General features: G+C 36.9%; 1 protein-coding gene across 1 annotated transcript in view; it reads left to right on the forward strand.

Moving 5' to 3' along the window:
* Positions 1-12,403, forward strand: part of LOC114663796 (ATP-binding cassette sub-family A member 13-like) — a 488,511-nt gene that overhangs the window by 444,293 nt on the left and 31,815 nt on the right. The window contains exon 43 of the mRNA XM_028817717.2: positions 2,822-2,959. Coding sequence (XP_028673550.2) covers positions 2,822-2,959 — 138 coding nt within the window. The remainder of the gene's footprint in view (positions 1-2,821; positions 2,960-12,403) is intronic.

Consider the following 12,403-nt stretch of genomic DNA (forward strand, 5'->3'; position numbering starts at 1 on the left):
CCTTGATGATTTTCCTGCAGCATTTTCTGTTGTGGTAGAAGTCTTGCAGTCCAGGGCTTTGGGATTGTTCAGGCGCCCCCTAGCGCTGGCCATGGTCCCCAACAGGGTTGAGCTTCCAAGCTTCAAGTCCATGGCCCTGATGCAATCCTGGGGGCTGCCCTCTTGCGTTCCTGGGGAGATATTGCTCCTCTCCCGGTTCTTCCCTTCTCCAGGCGTTTCGGTGGGGCAAGGTCCCCTGTCGTCTGCTACAGCCTTCATGTACAGCCTCTTTAAGTGGACTGAAATGTGATGGTTGCATAGTATTAGATGGGGAGTGTGGAGGACATTCATACCAGAGCTATTGCATTGCCTCCACTGTTGCAACTGCTGCATGGGAATGTGCATTGTCACGGAGGAGCAAGACTGTTTTTACATTTACTTATTTGGCTGATGCTTAGGTGGCTTACAATTGATTACATTTCCTTTGGTTTTTCAATTGGAGCACAGGAAGGTCAAGTGACTTGCTCAGGGTCACACAGTGTCAGTAGTGGGATGTGAACCCACAACCTCAGGGTTTGAGGTCCAAAGCTTTAACCACTACATCACACTTCCTGCCCACATACTATACTATCTTTTGTATTTATCTTATTGTACTTCATAAATTATGCTGAATAGCACGCAGGTACCTTTAACAAATATGTACCACCATGTCAAACATGCTCTTGCACACTTCTGTATGTCTCTAGAAACTTTGTGGAAACTAAACTACAATTCTATCGTGTCAATAGTTTCAGCTTAAAAATGTATAAAGTAGGGAATCCATTCCTGGACGGGTTTATCCATTCCCGGGAACTCAGGAATCCCACATGTCATTCCCGGGAATCCCGGGCTCCTGGGGATGACACAGTTCACAGGCATCTCACATGTGAATGGTTTTAGAACGACTGACACTTATTTTTAATAAAACTACTGCAATATGTTGACACAAATAAAAGACTAACCTTATCTACAAGCAGTTCATGCTGTCATATAAGTACATGTATCTTTAGTTGCGGTAATAAGAGCGTAGAAAGCACAACGTGTCCAGTGTGCAGTCATCCATGCGAGAGCGCACCTTCGTGCAGAGTACACCAGCCGCTGAGAAAGCACGCTCTGCCTCCACTGAAGTAGGCGGCACAGTCATCAGATACTGATAGACTTGTTCTAAACAATGCCTGCGCGTGCCATTGCTCTGAAACACTGCCATTTCAGCTTTTACTGATGCATCCAGTTTCTTGTCATCATTCTGTGATGGCAATGCGGATGCAACAGGATTCCCTAGTATAAAGGTAAACTTTTATGGTACAATTGGTTACATTTCCTTTGGTTTTCCAATGGGAGCACTGACAGGTCAAGTGACTTGCTCGTGGTCACACAGTGTCGGCAGCGGGATTTGAGCCTACAACCTCAGAGTTTGAAATCAGCATTCCTTTTCTTTTACTGCAAACTGTAGGTTTCAGTTTCTCTCTAACCATATCATAGTACGCTGCACTGGCCACTCATTGAACATGTTCCTTAAAATGTGGCAGAATAGGAATCTTCATGTGCCAAAATAAGGTTATCATGATTTTATTGGTGGAGGACTGTCGTTTGAATTTCTTCTTTACTGAAGAAGATGTTTCCACTGCACACTTTGTCTCTTGCTTTCCTGTTCACAGCAATGGAGCCATGTCTCACCTCTGATGATAATCCACCCCAAAATACTCTAATGTTCATAATGTTTTAGGAATCGGGTCACAATCTCCACTCACTGTTGCTTGTTCAGATAAGTAAGCTGTTTGAGTACTCATCTTGCTCAAACTTCATGATAGCAATGGAGCCATGTGGCACCTCTGGTGATAATCCACCCCAAAATACTCTAATCTTCATAATGTTTTAGGAATCGGGTCACAACCTCCACTCGCTGTTGCTTGTTCAGATAAGTAAGCTGTTTGAGTACTCATCTTGCTCAAACTTCATGATAGCAATGGAGCCATGTCTCACCTCTGGTGATAATCCACCCCAAAATACTCTAATGTTCATAATGTTTTAGGAATCGGGTCACAATCTCCACTCGCTGTTGCTTGTTCAGATAAGTAAGCTGTTTGAGTACTCATCTTGCTCAAACTTCATGATACCCTCCCAAGTCATCTTGCACTATGGGATATGTAGATCCCTAGCCAATATCCAAATGTGCAGCAACAGCGGACAATGTAATCCGTTGGTCTTCTCTGTTGAAAGCATTCGCCATGTTGATGAGGGCATGTGTGCTTGATGTTATTGGTCGACTAGAATGAGCTTTGTCAGTTACATTTCCAGTTACTTCCACACTGAGCCAACATCATTTGGTGATTTTCAGCAGGTTTCACTCCCTCTGCCCAAAGAAATCTCACTATAGCATGTTGTTCAACAATGGTGCAGTCCTGCAGTGGAGCATATACATTCCTTTGACCTTGGCTTCAACTAAGACTAATGACAGAGTGGTGCACAGTGCGTGATTGAACTGCCCATAAGCCACTGTGAATGTGTTATAATATGTTAGCTTCTATCCATTGCGGTTACCACATAATTTCTCAAATTGCCTTTACTTTTTGATTTATGTGAAAGGGGTAATTGTGTTACTGTAGATCTTTTGTTAGATATGAAGTAAAATAAGTATACACCTGTTACATTTTATTTAAAAGTCTTTGAATTCATTTATAAGCATCGATAAGTGGGGAAAAACAAAGCAGAGTCTTAACGTAGTCTTCAAACCACAAACCAAGTGTTGTGACCTCCTTGTTAGGCAAATGGAGTCTAATTCTTACATTTGTGAATATTCCAGGAACAACACAGAGGACTGCTGGAGTATCAGGTACCCAAGAAAGAAGGAGGTCTCGCTGAAATGTTCCGTCTTCTGGAAATGAATAAGGAAAGCCTGAAGATTGAAGGCTACTCAATAACTCAAATGACATTAGACCAGGTAATCATGTTATTAAAAATGGTGACCCCACTTGCAGGGTATCATTCAGTGTTGTAATGGCTGAAAGACAGTTCATGATTTGTACTTTACTAGTACATTGTCACTTTTTAGCTGTTGACGTAAGGTAGTGGATCATAAGGAGTGAATTCATTTATAGTTAAAAATAGTCATTTGGGTGTATGTTAGTTAGCATACAGCATAATCAATACTGGGAAGTGTCTGAGATTTGAAGTTCATTGCATTTATGTCCTTGTTGTAAATTGCTTTAGCATGGTACTTACATTTATTTATCTGGCTGACACCTTTATGCAAGGCATCTTATAAAATTTGAGGTACAATTGATTACATTTCTTTTTTGTTCCAACTGGAGTACAGGTGGGTGAAGCAACTTGCTCAGGGTCACATGGTGTCAGTGGTGGGATTTGAACCCACAACCTCAGGGTTTGAAGGACAAACCATTAACCACTGTGCCACACAGCTTCCTGAAAAAATTTTTACTAGAGAGAATGTAGTGAAAAGTCAAGCAAAATGACATCTCTTATTGGCTAACTAAAAAGATTACAATATGCAAGCTTTCAAGGCAACTCAGGCAAGATGTAATGATTATGTAATAATTACGTCTTGCCTGAAGAAGGGGCCTGAGTTGTCTCGAAAGCTTGCATAGTGTAATCTCAGTTTAGTTTTCTTAATTTTAGTTAGCCAATAAAAGGTGTCATTTTGCTCAACTTTTCACTACATTCATAATGGCTAACACGGTACAACACCCTAGTACTACTAGAGAGAATGTAAATTTTGCCCATGATGTTTAGTGTAATTTAATACAAGGTTTGTCAGGGAAGTAAAATACAGTATATGTATCTGAAACTTGAAAGTACACTTTTCTAGAAGGTCTTCAGAGTTTTCATGCACTCCTCAACCAGAGTAGTAAAAAGGTTTAAACTTTACAACTCACTTGTAAGGCCACATCTGAAATATTGTGTGCTTCTTTAGTCTTTGTATTAGAAAAAGGACATAACAGCACTAGAGAAAGTCCTAAGACATAGTTCTTAGATAGATTCCAGTGTTTGAGCTATAAGGTGCCATAATTAGTATTTTTATTTGATTAATCAAATTGCCTGAACTGTTATGTACAAAGTATGTGTATATTTGGGGGGCTTATTATCTAAAGAATTTAGTTCTGGTATTTGTTTTCATCTAGAAAAGTTCCTGTAAAAGTTAAATAATTTTACTATTTTACTGCAAAGCAATTTTGTTAAGTCACAAGCACTGCCATTTTGAGAGTTTAGTGTTATTGATTGCTATGGAAATCTTCCCAGAATGCTCCAGAAATGAGCATGTCATCATCTGAGTGATGTTATAAAGGTCAACATCTGCATTTCTGGGGGTATCAGATTAGGATTATAACAGTGTTGGTGTGCAATTCTTGCAAAAAAAAATCAAAAAACAAAAACAAACAAACATCTTTTCCTGGTTAACAAACTTGCTTTTGGTTTTAAGGTCTTTGATTTTTTATTAGATTCTCATTGTCTCTTTGTGAGTCAGTACTATATTTAAAGGGAAGTTGTTACTTTTCTATCTTAAACAAATGGAGGTTAAGAAGTGACATGATGCATGTTTTTAAGGTATTAAAGGAAGTAATTCAAGCAGATTTCAACATTCAACATCTGTGCCCTGCTTTTACTCAACTTACAAATGTCAAAGGCATAAAAAAATAAAAAATGAAATGAAGTTCTTAAACTTGGTCAGCTTTACTATTTTTTATTTCTTAAATGAGATGTTCCAATAAAGGAAGAATGAAACTCTTCCACTGCAATCCAAACATTTGAATCAAAATTCACATATCAGCATTGCTCTAATCGTTAAGCTCTTTTCTACACTTTCTTTTCTCTAATATTTACAAGCCTAATCCACTTGTGTGTTCTTTGTTCTTTTTTCAACAAAAATTATTTTTTCTTAGTTTCCTTATTGTAAGAGCCATTTCATAGTTATATAAGATTCATAAATATTTTACTAGATGACAATGCATAATCTATGGGAGGTTCCTAAAACCCCCATAAGTTGAGTAGAATTGGTATGTTCTTGCCATTTCTAACAGCTCTGACTAAACGTTATTCTTCAGTTAGTGACCAGCCTTGCCATGTGTAAGGCGGAGAGGGCACGAGGTTTTAAACCGTGCACGTGCACGTGCCAACGGGCATATGGACCTTTTGAGTGTGTGAAGTAACTCTAAGAAAACAGCGCTTATTTAAGTACTGTGCCATACGCTTAAAGTGTACAGAAGAAGAAGCTAAAAATCTTTAAGTATATAAGAAGTTAAGAACCTTTAAGTATAGAAGAAGAAGTAAAGAACTTTTAAGTACAGAAATAACTAAAGTTTCTCAAGAAAAGCTAAGTTTAGAGAAGATACATTTTTTTCTTTTTTTCGCCTTTTATTCTACGTGTGTAACTACCTTTTTCTTTATTCTTGTGTGGATTGCTTTTAACTTTCACTAAATATTTTTAAAACGAACTTTTGGATTGAGAGATTTCTTTCGGCACGTGTTTTACCTGTGCTTGATCTCGCCTTATACTTCCGCGGCTACACTTATCTTTCTTTACCTGTTCTCTTAGATTTTATTACGAAGAATACGTTTTTGAATTATTTCTTCTGATCTTCTTTCCACTCAATGTTAAAAAAAATTCTTCTCACCAGACTAACACTTTTTTGTTAAGCATTTTCTCATTGGAAGTTTCCATTGAAACACTCATGCTGTCAGGATTATCTGGAGGTTACATTTATTTTTTTTATTCCATTTGGATAATTATTCCAAAGCTTGCTTCCATAAAAATACTTTTTATTTATCATTTTCATTCTTTATGCCTCTTTGTTTATGAAAGCACTTAGTATTCAGTTTGCTTTTTGTATCAACAGACTCTTTCCATGTTGCAGAATGGACAGTTTCAGGCTCCATCTTATTTAAGGCTAAGCAGTCCAGGACTTAACCATCTGTAATTTGACAAAAATTAGGGGAAGAAACTCACTATAAAAGTATAAAATCAATTAAACAATAATACTTCTGGTATTTTAACTCCTTTGTCTAATATATAAAAAAAAGTTCAGCTTTGAATAAGGGCTTTTGGAATATTCCATTTAAATCCCACATTTTTTTTCTCACTGAACACTTTATTTTTGTGAAGTGGACAAAAAGCTTTTAGCTCAACAAATTCATAAACAAGAAGTTCACAATGCAATACCAGTAATCACCAACAAGAATGGAGAAGAAATCATCGACCATAATAAAATAATGCACACATTTAGAGATTACTATAAGTCTTTATATTCCACTGAGCCCAAAGAAGACAACACGCAATCTAATGCATTTCTGGATAATTCACAAATACCACAAATAGATGCTTTAAGTGCTGAGGAGCTAGATAAACCTCTAACGCTAACAGAATTACTAGACGCTATAAAGTCACTACAGAGCGGGAAATCATCAGGTCCTGATGGTTACCCCGTAGAGTTTTATAAGAAATTCTCCACTCAGCTAGCTCCACTCTTATTGGTAACATTTACAGAAGCTAAAGATCACCAAATACTACCTCAAACATTTCGACAAGCATTAATCACCGTCTTTCCTAAACAAAATAAGGACTTGTTACAATGTGCATCATATAGACCAATTTCACTCCTGAATAATGATGTTAAGATACTCTCAAAAATCCTAGCTAGAAGGATGGAGAAAGTGCTGCCCTCGGTAATATCACAAGATCAAACTGGATTTATTAAAGGCCGACATCTATCTTCAAATCTCCGACGCTTGTTTAATGTTATATATTCACCAGCAAAATCAAACACCCCAGAGATATTACTATCATTAGACGCAGAAAAGGCATTTGACATGATCGAATGGAATTACCTTTTCACTGCATTGGAGAAATTTGGGTTTGGCCCGAATATTTGTGCTTGGATTAAACTACTGTATACCAGTCCAGAAGCTTCAGTTTGTATTAATAAAATTTGCTCAGACTACTTTAAACTAGAACGTGGTACCAGACAAGGATGTCCCTTGTCACCACTGTTGTTTGCAATCGCTATTGAACCACTGGCGGTTCACTGCCGAAATTCTCACCAGATAAAGGGGATTGTCAGAGAAGGACTGGAACAGAAAATTTCTGATGATATGGTCTTATATATATCGGACCCAGAAAACACTGTCCCTGCTGTTTTAACAGCACTAACAGAATTTCAAAAGATATCTGGTCTTAGAATTAATCTGAATAAAAGTATACTCTTTCCAGTGAACTCACAAGCATATAATAATAAATTATACACCCTACCTTTTACCATAGCAGATCAGTTTAAATACCTAGGGGTAAATATCACAAGTAAACATAAAGCTCTTTATCAACAAAATTTTGGCGTCTGTATGGAAAAAATTAAGCAAGACTTGCACAGATGGTCAACCCTTCATCTCACTCTAGCCGGAAGAATTAACATTGTTAAGATGAATATCCTTCCTAAACTTCTCTTTTTATTTCAAAACATTTCAATATATATCAATAAATCGTTTTTTAAACAGTTAGATTCAATAATAACCTCATTCATTTGGAACTCAAAACACCCACGTATCCGAAGAGCGACCCTACAAAGACCTCAGGCAGAAGGTGGCATGGCTTTACCTAATTTTCAGTTTTATTACTGGGCAGCAAACATACAAGCCATAAAAACCTGGACACAAATAAATGCACATACACAGGCTTGGTCTGCAATAGAAGTAAAATCCTGTAGTACTTCTTTATATTCCCTTCTCTGCTCTCCAATAAATGAAAGTTATCGCAAATATACTAATAACCCAATTGTGCTTTACTCACTCAGAATATGGAACCAAATTAGGAAGCATTTTAAGATGGAAAATCTTTTATCAGTGGCACCTCTGCAAGGGAACCACCTCTTTCAACCTTCGCAAGTATATCCAGTTTTTAATACCTGGAAAAGTTTTGGGATTAAAATGCTCAGAGATCTTTATATAGACAACATATTTACATCTTTTGAACAATTACGTTCAAAATTTAACCTCCCAGCTACACATTTCTTTTACTATCTTCAAATTAGAAATTTTGTTAAACAGAAATTACCCGATTTCCCCCACCTTGCACCCTCCACAATGCTGGAAAAAATACTGCTCAGTTCCGAGGAAACAAACACTATTTCCGCAATATATAAAATCTTATTAGAGTCCCTACCTTTCAAAGATCCAAGAGGACATTGGGAAGAAGATCTCTTAATCAATATATCAGAAAAGGAGTGGAAGGTAGCAAAGCAGAGAATTCACTCGAGTTCTATATGCGCAAAGCATAGAATTATTCAACTAAAAATTATATAGCGAGCTCATCTGTCTCGCTTAAAACTGTCCAAAATGTTTCCAGGCCAGGATCCAACCTGCGAGCGCTGCAACCAAGCTCCTGCCTCACTGGGTCACATGTTCTGGGCCTGCACCAAACTAACATCATTTTGGACAAAAATTTTTAAGTGCCTCTCAGACAGCCTTAGTATCACAATCCCTCCTAACCCACTAACAGCTGTGTTTGGTGTCCTTCCAGATGGACTTGAATTGGAGAAGGACAAGCAAACGGTGATTGCATTCACTACACTTTTGGCACGCAGACTTATTTTGTTAAATTGGAAGAATCCTAATTCTCCTCTTATAAGTCAGTGGGAAACTGATGTTTTATATTATTTGAAATTGGAAAAAATCAAATTTTCAGTTAGAGGATCTGTACAAAATTTTTTCAAAACTTGGCAGGATTTAATCAATATTATTTTAGAATAAGAGAATTGACTATTATTGCATTTAACTCCCTTCTCCATCTCTTATTTATATAGATATTTACTTCTCCCCTTCTTTTGTCTAATGTTGCCTTATTAAAAAGCTTAAAGCAATTTTCCTTTAGCTAAGCTCTCCTTCTCAGGGGTGGGGTTTGATTTGTCTTCAAATTTGTTGGGTTATAAATTGATCTGTTTGTATGGAATGATTACAATGAAAATTAATAAAATAAAAATATTTAAAAAAAAAAAAAAAAAAAAAAAAAAAAGCATTTCCAGTTTTCTGATCAGAAATTTGGTGTTTGCCATCATTCACTGATGTCCATGTTGTCTACATTAAAAGAACCGAAGAACCAGATGTTGACAAATCTTATAAAGTAGCTGCTAAATTACATTAATAATTATTTGCTTTGTATTCTAAACTAGTTATTCCAATATAGGATCAGCAGGAAAAATGTAAAAAATAAATACAACAAGAACAGAGATTGATGACTGCAGTTCAAGATGTATAAACTCAAAGTCAATAAATAAAGTAAAGTTGAAACCAGATTCAGAAGTAATTTAATCTTCTCTAGCATTCAAGTCTCTCACAAAGTATATAATTAATTTACACAAGTCTAGGCACCCTGAAGACCATTTTATATAAGCTGTCCACGATGGCATCACACATCACGCATGCATGGTTTGGTGAAGCCAGGGTTCCTAATTCCTGTCTGTTAAGGCAGAGTATTACTAGTTGTGCTACCTATTGTGTGGTGTAACTGTGTTCATCTGAAGAACAACTGGAATACTTAATTTGTTAACCTGTAAATTACCTGAGAGTCTTAGAGAAAGGTTGATGTATGTTGTGATGAAAGGTGGAACTTTTGGCAGCCTCCCACACTCAGAAAAATACCAAAGAGTCAAAAAAGTAAAATAAAAATTGTCAAATTAAAGTACATAAAAAGTGAATTAAAAAAACAAAAGGTGTTGTTCTTCTGGGCAAGACTATGCAGGTGTTGAATCCCGGTCAGTCCACTGGGGTGTTTTTCCATTTGCTCACCAAAGTCTCCATCTAACCAAACAACTTTGGACTGAATGGTCTCTTGGACTGAATGTCAAACATATTAGAATCTTACCAGTAACATGCAGTGAATACACTTGACTTATAGTTTTCATTCTCTTTCTCTGTACATTTAGCGTTCGTCTGCTCAGAGGTTGATGCGCTTGCTGCTTCGTGAGCAGCTCTTGTTTTCTCCACTCTACCGGCCCGCTTCTTCTCTTCTTCCATCGGCATCTTTTCACGTTAAAACTGATTAAGTCAGTTTTTGTGTTGCAATGACTTAGTATATTTTTCTTAATTTTTCACTTAAGCTGGCACTTAAGTGTTCAATCTGCCTCAAAAATAACTTAAGATATGAAGAGTTAGGAGAAGTGCGGTGAAGGTGGTAGAGATAAGAATGGCGCCCGTACGCATGCGCCACACGGCCTCACTGCAGAGAGTTGATTCTACAATAAAATAAAATAAAAATAAAAAGAGGAATAAAACTCATCACCCCAAAAGCTGACAGTAGAGGTCACGTAGTATATGTGTACTAAATTTCAGGTCAATAGGTCAAACGGTTTGCGAGCTACAAGTGATTTAAAATCCTGGACAGACAAACAGACAGCCGGTAGCATATTATATAAGTACTGTAGATGTAGCTATCAACCATACTGTGCTTTCTTGCCTGCCGTTAATGAGTCATTCCCTGCCAGTGACTGGTTACTTGTCTTGTAGTTTCCTGAGGGCATTACACACTCCCTTCATGGTACTTTTCTCACTTTTTCATGCTGTTGCCCCTACCTACTGTCCTTCCGGAGCATGCAGCACTTGCAAGGCGTGTACCACCGGGTTGCCAAATCTGTGTTTGCATGCTGGCATATGCAGGATCTCAAATGAAGGCTGTCTATAGGACTTTGCTCTGCCCCAGCCAAGCATGACTTCACAATGTTTCAGTTTAACATAACATTCAGAACTCAAATAGCCTATTTTAGGATTGCAGAGGATGAATGCTCTCCAACTAAGCAGAATGTTTTTGGGAAAGCTAAAATACCCAGAGAAAAACCCGTGCAGACATGTGGGTGATGTGCAAATTCCACACATTGCAGCGATTGAACCCAGGATGAAGCAGTGGCACTGCCCTATGTACCACAATGGTTTATATTTTTGTATTTAATTAGACCAATGGTTTTTAAGTAAGTATCTTAAGTTTTATTTCTCTACCATAGGTTAATTCCTGAATGTTTTTCTAGGTTTTAACATATGCACAATTTTTCATTCTGCTCAATGAAAATGTAAATAGATTAAAACACAGAGGGGCATGAAATAGTGGAGGATTAAACTACATTATTTAAGATGACGTTTTTGAACATAGTAGTGCCTGTTCTTATTAAAATCAAGGCATCAAGGTAAGAAAAGGCATTCAGTGACTCAGACATTATCCTTTGTAGCTCAATGGGAAACTTTATTATCTTTGGGCTCTGACAGTGAGCACTACATCATGCAAGAGAAGCCCAGTTTGCTCTCTGTAGGGGGTATACTTGAAGTACATTTATGCGCGGAAGACATGCTGAGCGGAGATTATAGCTACATTAGCAAAAGCAAAGACTTAACCAGCACCTTATACTTATCTTAACTTTGTATCTCTGTTTTTGTTTGAACAAAAAAAGGTAAATAATGTTAAAATACAGCTATTTCGGGGACCATAAAAAAAGCATTGTTTGTTTAAAGTTTAATTTTTCAGCTTTTCACTTCTTGTACAAAGTTATAAAATATAATGTTATTGTAGTCCTACAATGGCCTTTAACCATACAGTGCTGGGTTCCTGCTTTGCTCTCAATATTGCTGCTATAGGTTCTGATCCATGGCAACCATGAATTGGATTATTGTGGTGCAGAAATGAACGGATGGGTTGTTATTTTATATCTAAATGCAAAATTAACAAGGACTAAAGGTGTACATCACCAATAACTGACAGGCTTTACTTAGACTGTGTGATTTGTTTTTGAGTGATCACTTTCATAGACTGGCATTCAGACACAAAAATACACATCACATTAAAAACAGTTGAAAAACTCTCTCTTAATAATGATCCAATAAACCTATATATGCACTGTATAACATTACTGTATATTATCACATATCAGGTCCAGAGTTTCACAAATAAAATTATAACATTTCTTTAAAATGACTCTTTATTCTTCAACTTGTAGAAACAGTCCTTGGACTCCTAAAAAAAACCAAACTTAATTATTTTTTAAAGGAATTAAAGTCACTTGTGACTTCCTGAAATTAAAAGAATTCAAAGGTATCCTCCTGAGAGCTGTCCCCCATAGATTTGGGCTGCATGATGCACCCCAAGAGACCAGCACCTCAGACAGGTAAAAAGAAAATAGAACTTTATTTGGCTTTTCATGCAGACTCTTTAAATAAATAAGTACATAAATAGGTAAGTATGTAAGTCAGTAAATACATAAATGAATGAATATACACACATACACTTTGGTCTGAACAAAGAAGTAAATTAAAAAGAAAGAAAAATGTATGACTTGGCCGTCATAATAATGGAATTATGCAGACTTATTGCTGTTGGTATAAAGGAGCCCGAGTAGCATTT

The sequence above is a fragment of the Erpetoichthys calabaricus genome, chromosome 13 (genome assembly GCF_900747795.2).
Source record: "Erpetoichthys calabaricus chromosome 13, fErpCal1.3, whole genome shotgun sequence".
Lineage (NCBI taxonomy): Eukaryota > Metazoa > Chordata > Cladistia > Polypteriformes > Polypteridae > Erpetoichthys > Erpetoichthys calabaricus.